Source organism: Hemitrygon akajei, chromosome 12 (assembly GCF_048418815.1).
Source record: "Hemitrygon akajei chromosome 12, sHemAka1.3, whole genome shotgun sequence".
NCBI classification, from domain to species: Eukaryota; Metazoa; Chordata; class Chondrichthyes; order Myliobatiformes; family Dasyatidae; genus Hemitrygon; species Hemitrygon akajei.
In genome coordinates this window covers 5065912-5079422 of record NC_133135.1, presented here as the reverse complement: position 1 = coordinate 5079422, position 13511 = coordinate 5065912, and the positions used below count along the sequence as shown (strand labels likewise).

Below are 13511 nucleotides of genomic sequence, written 5' to 3'. Positions count from 1 at the left end.
GCAATCCCCAATCCAGAGTCCGGAGAGGGAGCTGCGTATTAATATACGCAGATCATTTATAAAAATCACAAAGAGTAGGGGTCCTAGAATAGATCCCTGAGGTGACCGACCTCCATGCAGAATATGATCCATCTACAACCACTCTTTGCCTTCTGTGGGCAAGTCAATTCTAGATCCACAAAACAATTTCCCCTTGGATCCCACGCCTCCTTACTTTCTCAATAAGCCTTGCATGGGGTACCTTGTCAAATACCTTGCTGAAATCCATATACACTACATCTACTGCTCTACCTTCATCAATGTGTTTAGTCACATCCTCAAAAAATTCAATTAGGCTCGTAAGGCACAACCTGCCTTTGACAAAGCCATGCTGACTATTCCTAATCATATTATGCCAATCCAAATGTTCATAAATCCTGCCTCTCAGGATCTTCTCCATCAACTTACTAACCACTGAAGTAAGACTCACTGGTCTATAATTTCCTGGGCTATCTCTACTCCCTTTCTTGAATAATGGAACAACATCCGCAACCCTCCAATCCTCCAGAACCTCTCCCGTCCCCATAGATGATGCAAAAATCATCGTCTAAGGTTCAGCAATCTCCTCCCTCACCTCCCACATTAGCAATCTCCACATCTCACCTCCTGGGGTACATCTCATCCGGTCCCGGTGACTTATCCAACTTGGTGCTTTCCAAAAGCTCCAGCACATCCTCTTTCTTAATATCTACATGCTCGAGCATTTCAGGCCACTGTAAGTCATCTCTACAATTGCCAAAATCCTTTTCTGTAGTGAATACTGAAGCAAAGTACTCATTAGGTGCCTCTGCTATCTCCTCCAGTTCCATACACACTTTTCCACTGTCACACCTGATTGGTCCTATTCTCTCACATCTTATCCTCTTGCTCTAAACATACATGTAGAATGCCTTGGGGTTTTCCTTAATTCTGTCCGCCAAGGCCTTCTCGTGGCCCCTTCTGGCTCTCCTAATTTCTTTCTTGAGCTCCTTCCGGCTAGCCTTATAATCTTCTAGCACTCTATCATTACCTAGCATTTTGAACCTTTTGTAAGCTCTTCTTTTCTTCGTAACTAGATTTACAACAGCCTTTGTACACCATGGTTCCTGTGCCTACCATCCTTTCTCAATGGAACGGTACCCTATGCAGAACTCACGCAAATATCCCCTGAACATTTGCCACATTTCTTCCATACATTTCCCTGAGAACATCTGTTCCAATTTATTCTTCCGAGTTCCTGCCTGATTACTCCAATTAAACACTTTCCTAACTTGTCTGTTCCTATCCCTTCGCAATGCTATGGTAAAAGAGACAGAATTGAGATCACTATCTCCAAAATTCTCTCCCACTGAGAGATTTGACACCTGACCATGTGTCATCATGTTCCACCAGCACTTGGTTGAATCTAGAACCTCCCCCTTACCTTACTGCCAAGGGTGATCCTACCAGGAGCTAAACTCCAGGTGGCATTGCTCTGGGGACCTGAGGAACTCCCAAGCCTCTCCACCATGACAAGGTGATGATCTTCAGAGAAGTACAACAGATTATGTTGCACCATCCCTCTTGAAACGTTTCCTACTTCTGCCACCTCTTCAGGCAGGGAGATCCACAAACAAGCAAACAGAAGCAGGAGGGGGCTACTCAGCTCCTCAGTTCTGTCTCACCATTCAATTAGACCCTGCCCCAGGTCATCTCCCTAACCAGTTCCCCACAAAAGTCAAAGTCAAGGGCACCATGGTAGTTTAGCAGCTCAGCGTGTCAGAGTTCAGAGTTCAATTCCAGTGCCATCATTCTCCCTGTGACTGAGTGGGTTTCCTCCCACAGTCCAAAGACGTACCAGTTGGTAGGTTAAATGGTCATTGTAAAATGCCCTGTGATTGGGCTGGGGTTAAATTGGTAGGCTGCTGGGTGCAGAGGCTTGAAGAGCCTGCTCCTCGCTGTATCTACGTAAATAAATAATGTTGATTGTCATCAGCACAAGTCCGTGTATCCACAGGTGCAGTGAGAAACAGCAACATCACAGGGTTACCGAGAGCAGTCACGGGAAAAACAAAAATTAAACAGAAATCATACACAATTTTTACAAGAAGGAACAATAAAAAGTCTATTTTAGTGCGAAGCGGTCATAGTGTTCTAAACTCTAATTTGCCAGTAGTTTCATGAACTGAATGGCTGAAGGGAAGTAGCTCAAAGTTCAGAGTAAATTTCTGAGCAAGGTGCATGCATGTCACCGTATACAGACCTGAGATTCGTTACAATTAGTGCAAAAAGAGAGCAAAAATAGTGAGTTAATGAGTTCATTGTCCATTTAGGAATGGGATGGCAGAGGGGAAGAAGCTGTTCCTGAATCACTGAGTGTGTACCTTCAGCCTGACTACCTCCTTCTTGATGACAGCAGTGAGAAAGGGGCATGTCCTGGGTGGCGAGGGTCCTGAATGATGGATGGCACCTTTCTGAGGTTTCACCTTTTGCAGATGTCCACGTGTTGTGGTAGCTAGTGTGCATGAGGCAGCCGGCTAAGTTTATAACTTTCTGCAGCTTTTTCCATCCAAGCAAGTATCTCCCTGGTGATCCAATCTCCACACCCTGCGGGGTGGAGAATTCCAGCGATTCAACTCCCAAGAATTCCCCACAACCCCCGTTTGATCTCCCGCCCATGTTTTTGACCTCTCTCCAAGGGAAACCAAACCGCCATTTCATGACTCAGTCTCCTCTCAGGCCCGGCACTGACAGGTTCTCCCCGTCGCTCCGCTCGAGGGCTTCAGCCATGACAACAACCTCACTAATCTCCAGAACGCCCTCACCTTCCTGCAGCGTGGGGTCCCGAAATGCCCACAGTTCTTCATCGATGTGTTCGGTCCCTGCTGTCTGACCTTCCCGCCTTTGGATTCTGTCTCTACTGACAAAACAAAACCCTCAAACATTCATCGCGTCCTTTGGCTTTCAACCTGTCAGCGCCGCCGCGAGTAGAAGCGCTGCCTATCGACACCAGAGTCCTGGGTTCGATCCCGACCCCGGTATTGTTTGTGAGATATATATACATATCCAGGCTCAGGAACAGTTATTACCCCTCAAGCTCTTGAACCAGAGGGAACTTCACTATCCCCATCACTGAACTGTTCCCACAATCTATGGACTCACTTTCAACGACTCTTCACCTCATGTTCTCGAAATTTATTGTAATTTATAGTTTTTTAAAAATTATATATTGCAAGGTATCGCTGCCACAAGATAACAGATTTCATGACATATTCCAGTAATATTAAACCTGATCTGATTCTGAAAGATCAGTCAATTGTGGGCGAATCTGCAATAAGGTAAGAGAGCTACAGGGAGTAGCCCAATGCATCACCGGCACCCTCCCCAACATCGTGACATCTACAGGAGGAGCTGCCTGAAGAAAGCAACATCTTTCATCAGAGATCCCCACTATCCGGCCCATTGCACCTTCTCACAAGTAGCACCGGGCAGGAGGTACAGAAGCCCAAAGTCTCACACTACCAGATTCAAGAACAAGAAAGTTCCTGTCCAGTCACACCTGCCGTCAGGAAGGAGGTACAGGAACCTCAGGACCAGCACCATCAGGTTGAGGAAGTTATTACCTCTCAATCGTCAGGCTCTCGAACCAAAGGGGATTACTTCACTTACTAGCCAGTTCCCCATTCCAGTCACTTCACAACTAAATATCTTCACATCTGTAAACATTTTTTCAAGAAGACGCGGACAATGTCTAAATATAGAGCGGACTGCGAAGCATCTACTAACGTCTGACAGCCGGAACAAGGATGTGCTTATTTGGAAATTCCTGCTCGCCTGTTTCTGGGAGTTATTTTACAATGCAACATCAGATTCTTAAATGAAAGCGGCGACTCGACTGACTGCCGAATCTCGCGTCTTCAGCCGCATATTTTATGTGGGTGTATGTAGCTGTGTGTGCGGCGTAACTAATTACTCTGATGGGGAATCTCGACCCCATGGAAACGATAATCTTTCTCTTTGACTATTTTATAAATCTTTCTCTCACACGCACACAATTTCTCATACACACACACACTCACAGACACACACACAGGTCCCCATTGCTACAAAACCAAGAACAGGATGTAACCGTCAGGTACAGATGTACGCTGGCTGCTATTCGGCCACGGGACATCATCCCGTTTCTAAAAATGTTTCTAAAAACATCTTCAGTATAGTTGTTGAAAGTCTGCTCCCTCATCAGAGTTAGAACTAAAAAAAAAACAAAATTACCTCAAATTCCACGAGCGTCTCACAAATCCACGGGGTTGTTGGACCAGATGAATGTGCTCAGATCTTTAACTTATTACGTGCTCAGCGGATCAGTCTGATGTAGGACAGCGGGAAAGAGCGTGCGTACAATTCCTGTTTGGTCTGCTGTGCAGAATCTTAAGCAAAGCTGTGACTTTACACATAAGAGAATCAGCGTGTAGTTCCAATTGCAGAGATCCGACCCACACTATTAAAAAGGGAGTCACTTCAGAAGCGGGTTTATGTTCTCATACAGCTCTCCTTGGAAAAACGGAATCGTCTCAGACTTTATAAACACAAGAGATGCTGTAAATCCAGATAAACACACACCACACACACACGCCACACACACACACACACACACACACACACACACACACACACACACAGACACACACACTCTCTCTCTCTCTCTCTCTCTCTCTCTGCTGGAGGAACTCAGCAGGTTAGGCAGCATCTATGGAAATGAATAAGCAGTCGACGTTTCGGGCCGAGACCCTTCACCAGTCCTCTCAGACTTTTCCAGATCTGACATGGGTTAAGCCACGTTCCCTAACTGGGAGTGAAAACACAAACAGTGTAGCTTTCAGAAATACTGAGACCCCCCCCCCCCCCCACCCACCGTCCCAGCTCTGTCTCCCCGTCAAGAAAGTTCCCAAAAAAGACGGGATAAAGTCTGGAAACCCCACACCGAGACCACTGCTCAAACATGAATCAAACCCTTTTTTTAAAAAATCAAAACAAAACACACACACACACACACACATTCCCTCAAAAAAAGTTTTGAGATGTCAACAATATTTTGTGGTCGAGATGGCAGTCGAAATATGTGGAAAAGAGGAGAATTTTGCGTTACCAAATATGGGAATAATGTTACCTCGTAGAGGATAATTCATCTGGAATGTGTTAAAACGGATGCGGGCAAAGTGTACGGGGCGGGAAGAGGATCTAATTCTCTCAGTAGTGAATACGAAATGGTTTGTATATATTCTATTATGCAATCTTCAAAGCATGCTCTGTGCCCCGTCCCTCCCTCCTTGCTTGCAGACTCCCGTTGAATGTGTCCAAAAGTGATGTGTAGTGTTTTCATTGGGGAGGGAGAGGGAAGAGCGGAGCAAGTCGGATTATTTTCCCTGCCGCTGTAACCGGGGCGGTGTCTGTGGAAAACCCGCCGGAGACATTCCTGAAATTGTTGGTGAGGTGCCCTGAGACAGAGGTTTGTGAAAGGGGGAGGGTGTGGGGAAGGGGAACGTCAGCCTAGAGGACGCCAGGGAGGCTTATATAAGGCTAAACGCGCAGCGAGAGACTTCAGACTAGCAGAGAAGCCGCAACCCAGGGACGGGAAGGAGCCGGAGTCACTCGCTGACATTCTCTCACTCACACACACACACACACACACTGACTCCACGACCGTCACCAGCCAAGGACTCACTGAGGAATTAAAGGCTTCGCTCCTTTCTTTCTCCAGAATGATCCACTGTGTAGCTGTCGCCGTCCTCCTCGCCCTCTCCCTCGCTAAAGTAAGTCGCCTGGTTTGCAGACTTTTAATGTCTCTCTATGTATCATTTTATTTTGCAAGCCCTGAGGTAATGTCCCTTCCATGGTCGATGGGGTCGGACTTCCAACTCCTACCCAGAGGCAGGAACATCTCCCCACGGATGCTGCCCGAGCCGATAAATCTCTCCACCGGCTGGTTTGCTGCTCCTGATTCCAGCACCACGGGGCGGGAAGGAGGGGCCGAACGGCCGCCCTCAAATGCGGGTTACCGTTTACGAGTCGAGCCGCTTTGGTGCGTGTGTGTGTGTGTGTGTGTGTGTGTGTGTATGTCTGAGTGTGTAAATCCTGTCGCCACGTTGAGCCTGACTGATCCGCGGTGTTTCCACAGGCCGAGCTGAGCTGCGGACCCGAATGCCGGTGCCCCCTGGAGCCGCCGCGCTGCGCCCCCGGAGTCAGCCTGGTTTTGGACGGCTGCGGCTGCTGCCGAGTCTGCGCCCGGCAGCTGAATGAGGACTGTAGCAAGGCGCTGCCCTGCGACCACTCCAGAGGCCTCGAGTGCAACTTCGGCGCCAGCCCCAGCGCCCAGCGAGGCATCTGCAGAGGTAAGAGAGGGGGAACCGGCCCCACAACGATGTGCTTCCTCTCCCCCGCCAACACTTAAAACCATGTATGGTTCTGCTTTGGTCACGGACTGGCAGTGAACAATCCTGACTTCACTCATGTGGAATGCGATTCCGCTCTTTTCCAACCGAAGACACAGGAGACGGCAGATGCTGGAACTCGGGGCTAAGAAAACAAAACTGCTTGGGGGGCGGTGGGGGGGGGGGGAGACGGCGTCTCCTGAGAGGAGGGGGAGTACAGCCCACGTTTGAAAGGGGAACTATCAGTCCAGTTAGTGATGCGGCACTTCGGGCAGATGGAATACGGTGAAGGGAACTGTGCAGTCAGGCACTTTGGTAGAAGGAATGAAGGCAGAGACTACTTTCTAAACTGGGAGAAAGTTCAAAACTCTGAAGTGCCAAGGGGCTTGGAAATCCTTGTGTAGGATTCCCTCAGTGTTAACTCGCAGGTTGAGTGGTGGCGAGGAAGGGCAAATCCTCATTTCAGGAGGACTAGAATATAAAAGCACAGATGTAATACTGAGGCATTGGTCCGACTGGAGAACTGTGAGCAGGTTTGGGCCCCCAGTCTAAGAAAAGATATGCTGGCATTGCAGAGAGTCCCGAGGACATTCATGAGAATGATCCCCAGAATGAAAGGGTTAACTTATTTGATGTCTCTGAGTCTACTCGCTGGAGTTTAGAAGAATGGGGAGGGGGGAGAATCTCCCCTGATGAATATTGAAAGATATGGTTAGAGTGGATGTGGAGACGATGTTTCCAATAGTGGGGGAGTCCAGGACCAGAGGGCACAACCTCAGATTAGAGGGATGTCCATTTAGAACAGAGATGAGGAGGAATTTCTTTAGATGGGGGGGGGGGGGGGGGTGTGAACCTGTGGAATTCATTACTGCCGCCGGTTGTGGAAACAACGTCATTGGCTGTATTTAAAGTGGAGGTTGATTAGTCAAAGGGAGAAGGCAGGAGAATGGGGCTGAGAGGGATAATAAATGGGAACTATGGAATGGGAGAGCAGACTTGATGGGCCAAAAGGCCTTTCTGCTCCTATGTCTAATGGTCTTTTGGAGACTGAGCATGAGGGGAGGGGCCTGGGAGAGTCTCCGGGTGGTTGTGGGTGCGTGGGGAGGGGATCTTTCTCTGCTGCTTTCCCCCTCACTTATATATCTCTGTGCCTCCCCTTGTCTCCGCAGCGAAGTTGGAGGGTCGCCCCTGTGAATATGGCAGCCGGATCTACCAGAATGGCGAGATCTTCCAGCCCAACTGCAAGCACCAGTGTACCTGCATGGACGGGGCAGTTGGCTGCCTCCCCCTCTGCCCCCAGGAGCTGTCACTGCCCGACACAGCCTGCCCCAGCCCCCGTCTGGTCAAGGTTCCCGGCCGCTGCTGCGAGGAGTGGACCTGCGACACAGGCAAGGCCCGGCGGGGCGTCCTCAGCCAGGAGACGGCGGTGGAAGTGTGGCTTGACCAGCCGTACTACAACAACCAGCTCCTCTCTCTGCTCAAGAAGGCGATGAAGGGGCGAGCAGGTGAGCTCAAGTGTCAGGTCAAAGTTCAAAGTAAATTTATTATCAAAGGACATGTATCCAGCCCTGAGGTTCATCTTCTCCCGGGACTGAGGACTTGGCATTCCTGGAGCTCTGGTTTTCACAGGATAGGTCTGCTAGCCCCATGTCCATCACTCCTTTCGTAGTGGGCTTGGGACTGCCGACGGCAGAGTTAAGCAAATTAACAATAATACATAAATAAGCAATAGATATCGAGAACATGAGATGAAGTCTTTGAAAGTGAGCCCATAGTTTGTGGTATTACTTCAGTGATGGGGCGAGTGAAGTTATCCCTTCTGGTTCAAAAGCCTGATGGTTTGGGGGTAATAACTGTTCCAGAACCTGGTGGTGTGGGTCCTGAGGCTCCTGTACCTGCTTCCTGATGGCAGCAGTGAGAAGAGAGCGTGGCCCAGGTGGTCAGTCTGCCTGTCCATGGAGTGTCCAGTCATTCTTCTCTCCTTTGGTCACCCTGTGATCTTTCCCCTCACCCACACTCCCTTCCCTGCTCCAGTGAAGGTGCTGCCCCCCACCCCCAATCCTTGCACTCTTGTCAGATCCTGGAAGGGAAAATTCTTTCAATCCTGCTTCCAAACTGGCCACTAAACTGCACAAAAGAGCAAAACCTCTCCATGAGGTGAATTAGAAAGGATTACACCAGGTTAGATCTAACATGGTCCTCCTCCACGTGATGGCTAGCATAATGCTACCACAGTGCTAGTGACCCAGCTATAATTCCTGACGCTGTCTATGTGGAGTTTCCACGTTCTCCCTGTTTGCTCCATGTGCTCCGGTCTCCTCCCACCTTCCAATGATGTAGGGGTTAGTAGTTTAATTGGTCACATGGCAGTGTGGGCTTGTTACCGTGCTGAATCTCCAAAAATAAATAAATCACTCATTAAAGCTGTACGGAGTAGTAAGGATTAGTGTTGTGGGTATGCCTGTGTTGGTGGTGGAAGCATGCCAACACCTGCACATCCGCGGACAGAGTGTATTTAGAGATACAGTGTGGGTCAGGCCCTTCGAACCACACCGCCCAGCAACCCGCCGATTTAGTCTGAACCTAATCACAGTACAATTTACAATGACCAATCAGCCTACTAACCGGTGCATCTTTGGAAAGTGGGAGGAAACCAGAGCACCCGGAGGAAACCCTCACGCACATGGGAATGAACGTACAAACTTGCTTACAGAATTGAACACTGAACTCAGATGCCTCAAGTTGTAATAGCGTCACGCCGACCGCTACACTACCGTGGCACCCCGCGTGGGTCATTTCACAAAGCAAAAAAATCCATTATATGTTCAATGCACATATGACAAAAAAAAATTTCATTCCCCAAGTGTCTAATTCACCTGCCTTCTTTGGTTCTAGCCTGGAGACCCAAGTGCTTCATTCAGACAACTGAGTGGTCGCAGTGTTCCAGAACCTGTGGGGTGGGTGTCTCCACCAGGGTCACCAATGACAACCCCGAATGCAAGCTTCGGAAAGAGACCAGGCTCTGTAACCTCCGGCCCTGCGGCCAGGTCGCTCTTCCTGACCTCAAGGTGAGTCCCTGGCTCCCCTCCTCCCTCTGTGCAGGTACTCTCGTGCAGCGGGTACACCTGTGGCGCCAGGGGCCCGGGTTCAATCCCAACCTCCGCCACTGTCTCTGTGGAGTTTTGCACGTTCTCTCTGTGACCGTATGGGTTTCCCCCGGGTGCTCCTGTTACCCCTCATGTCCCACAGATGTGTGGGACGGTGGGTTTCACCCCCAATGTGTGGGTGAGGGGTGGAATCTGGGGAGAGTGAAATGGGATCAGTGTAGGATTGGTGTCAATGGGAGGGTGACGGTCAGTACAGACTCAATGGTCCGAAGGGCCTGGTTCCATGATGTCTCACTCCCCATGACTGTAGGAGCGAGAATTAAAGAGATATGGGCCAAACGCAGGAGACTGGTATGAGTTTGCTGGTCATTGGGCCAAGTGGCCTGTATCCATGCTGTAATTTCTCTCTGGGTTTTATAACAATGGAATTTTATGTTGTTTAGTTTTTGTGGGTCTCAGTACAGTGAAAAGTTTGTCTTGTACTGTTCATGCATATCAGATCATTACACGGTGCATTGAGAGAAAGCAATAACAGAATGCAGAATACACTTACAGAGGGAGTGCAGTGCAGACAGCCAAGGTGCAACATAGATTGTGAGGACTAGAGACAATCTTATTGTACTAGGGGACCCTTCAATAGTCTGATAACAGCGGGCTGGAAGCTGTCCTTGAGCCTGGTGGTACGTGCTTTCAGGTTTTTGTATCTTCTGTCCAATGGGAGAAGAGAGAATTTCTGGGGTGGGTGGGGGGGCTTTGATCATGCTGGCAATGGGAATTGTAGGCATTTTTATTCAAAACCTGGTTAGACCACACTCGGAATATTGTGTTCCGTTCTGGTTTCCTCATTACAGGAAGGGTGTGGAGGCTTTAGAGAGGGTGCAGAGGTGATTTACCAGGATGCTGCCTGGATTAGAGAGCACGTCTTATGAGGAAAAGTTGATTGAGCTCGGGCTTTTCTCTTTGGAGTGAAGGAGGATGAGAGGTACAAGATGATAAGGGGCATAGATAGAGTGGACAGCCAGAGGAAGGGTGGAAATGGCTAATGCGAGAGGGCATAATTTTAAGGTGATTGGAGGAAAGTATAGGGGAGATTTCAGAGGCAGAGAGTGCTGGGTATGTGGAACGCGCTGCCAGAGGTGCTGGTAGAAGCAGATGCATAGGGACATTGAAAAGACTCTTAGAAAGGCACATGGATGGCGGAAAAATGGAGGGTTATGTGGGAGGGAAGGGTTAGATTTATCTTAGAGTAAGTTCAAGGGTTGGTACAACATGATGGGCTGAAGGGCCTGTACTTTGATGTTTGATGCAGTTTGAATTGCCAAACAGCCAGTTCATGTACTTTGCTTTCTTTACCCCAACACAGAGAGGGAAGAAATGTTTTAGAACGAAGAAGTCAACCACAGCGACACACTTCAGCTACGCCGGCTGCAACAGCGTGAAGAGGTACCGCTCCAAGTACTGCGGCTCGTGTGTAGATGGCCGTTGCTGTACGCCCCAGCAGACCCGCACGGTCCGAGTGCGCTTCCGCTGCCCCGACGGCGAGGCCTTCACCAAGGACATGATGATGATCCAGTCCTGTCGCTGCCACTACGACTGCCCCCACCACAACGAGGCCGCCAGTCCTTACGTCATGCTGCACAACGACATCCACAAGTTCATCGATTGAAGCCCCCCCCACCCTACCGCCGTCTCCGGTGGGCACGAGGCAGGCAGCAGAGGCGTCCGCCGTTCAGTGGGAGGGACACCACCAGCAGGAGTTCATCCTCTCCCATGGTTATACAGACACCAGTACAAGTCACTAAGACAGGGTAGTTGCCTCTAACTGCACACTCCTGTCTCCCTGTCGGTGAGTGCAGACAGTTGGGATGTTTTAAGACTCTTAGAGTGTAAGGCCAAGAGACTTAAGAGTAGGATTAAGCCATTCGGCCCGTCAAATCTGCTCTGCTATTCGATCGTGGCTAATTTATTATCCCTCTCAACTCCATTCCTCCCGTAACCTTAAATATACCTAATGACTCAGCCTCCAAAGCTATCTGTGGCAGTGAATTCCACAGATTCACCAGCCTACCTGGGTGGGGGTCACTTTGGCTTGGTATTACAAAAGGGACCAGGAACAGAGGTGAGGGAAATGTTACAGCAACTGTTAGACTGTTACTTACTCCTATGTGCACTGTGCATTAATGCCCTCGGGGGCAACTGAGACTGAGGGGTGGGTGAACCCTCGAGTGTTAAGTTGAAGCTTCAATTAATTGGAGCAGAGAAGAAGCTTCATATTGGAGCATAGCTTACTCACTTTTATTGTTCTCATTGTAACAAGATGATGTATATTTGTATTATTATATAATGTCTTACCGTGTACTCTTAGCAACCCGTTGTGTCCTCTTACTTACTGAAGCCCATCACCCCTGGACTGTAGGCTGCCGACAGCAGCTCGCCCAGGTCCTCTGTCCTGGGCCAGTCTTTCACACTGTCTCCAGGTGTAGCCTATTCTTCAGGCGAAGATCCGTCCTCTCCCAGGGATGAGGTCTTTGGAGCTTCTGCTGGCATTTCTTCAGATCTGGGTTTTTAATGGGACGGGGTTGCTAGCTGCATGCCCAGCCCTCCTCCTTTCACAGCCGGACTTGGGACTGAAGTTCATTGTGTTGTGTTTAAAAAAAGAACCCAATGGTTTCGACTAGAAAGTGGAACGAAGTTGTGAGTTGCCAGGCAGGGAGCGAACAGCTCACGTTATTCCCTTGTGTGAGTCCAACAGCTCACGTTATTCCCTCATGTGAGTCGGAACAGCTCATGTTACGTGGCAGCGAGAAGCCAAAGCTGTTTGCAGTTCTGGTGTCGCACAGAGGAAGAAACCGATGATGTTAAATCCTGCGATATATTCATTGAATGTTGCATTATTTATCGCACATGTAGCAGATACTATCGGGTTTAAAAAAAAGTCGTACTGGAATTAAATGTATATAGATTTAATTTTTTAAGGAAATTAAACGATTTATTTATGGAACTGAATTTTGTTGCAAGGTGATTGTTTCTTTGTGAAGTTGAACCCAGTTGTAAGTCATTAAGGTGAGAGAACTTAGTAAAAGGAAAATGAAATGAGCTGTTTTATTTGACTGGCGTCTTAATGGTTCCAATGTCAGGTATTGTTGGAATGGGAACTACCCAGGACTGTGGTGTAACGCATAACAGACATATATACATACATGCACTCGCTCAATCACTCACACAGACCATGTGATAGTTTAGTGGTTAAGTTACTGGATTAATAACCAGAGGCCTGGGTCCAGTGACAAGAGTTCGAATCCTGCTCGGGGAATTCAGATCCCAGTAATTAAATAAATGTGGAATTTGCAAAATAAACAGCGGGCATGTAAACCTCCACCTGGTTTAGGAGTATCCTTCAGCAGAGAGAGAAACTGGATCTGGTGTGTGTGTGTGGCTGATAGTGAACCCTGGTGGTTCATTCTGATCAGGTTTGGACAGAGAACATCTACACTACCAGTGACAACCATATTCCCAAAATATGAATACAACCTTTTTCACCAAAGCTTTAAAACAAGTATGGCCTTCACTGAAATCCTGGTTGATCTGTGACTTAATTCCATTCACATTCCTCAATCATTAGTCAACTAAAAAAAACTAACAACCTCAGTTTAAAATTAACAATGAGCCCAACATCAAATAGGAGAGCATTAGTGCATGGCCGGGAAACCTCACTGTGCTGGACGGGAGGGCCCTACAACGGGAAATCAATGCAGCACACTCACCGTCATAAACCATGACTTTATCATTGCCCGTCAGCGTCACTTTATTGACATACAATCAAACTGTGTACATAAGCTATCTTTTGTATTTTTATTGTATTTTTATCTTTTTTTTATACGTTGCATTTGGATCTTCACCATTCCATCATGGCTGATTTATTATCCCTCTCAACCTCATTCTCCTGCCTTCTCCCAGTAACTTGGACACCCTTCCTAAT

General features: G+C 48.3%; 1 protein-coding gene across 1 annotated transcript; it reads left to right on the top strand.

The window, feature by feature from the left end:
• The first annotated feature begins 5577 nt into the window (after positions 1-5577).
• Positions 5578-12628, top strand: ccn1 (cellular communication network factor 1). The gene is made up of 5 exons (XM_073062504.1): positions 5578-5807; positions 6173-6386; positions 7595-7930; positions 9321-9493; positions 10896-12628. Exons 1-5 carry the CDS (start codon positions 5757-5759, stop codon positions 11196-11198), a joined length of 1077 nt encoding a protein of 358 aa, XP_072918605.1. The 5' UTR covers positions 5578-5756; the 3' UTR covers positions 11199-12628.
• The last annotated feature ends 883 nt before the right edge of the window (positions 12629-13511 follow it).

Excerpts from the sequence above, each read along its gene's own strand:
- ccn1 (XM_073062504.1), top strand. The coding sequence starts at position 5,757 with ATGATCCACTGTGTAGCTGTCGCCGTCCTCCTCGCCCTCTCCCTCGCT. Across the intron at positions 5,808-6,172 it reads TCGCCCTCTCCCTCGCTAAA|GCCGAGCTGAGCTGCGGACC; the intron begins GTAAGTCGCCTG and ends GTGTTTCCACAG. Across the intron at positions 7,931-9,320 it reads GGCGATGAAGGGGCGAGCAG|CCTGGAGACCCAAGTGCTTC; the intron begins GTGAGCTCAAGT and ends CTTTGGTTCTAG.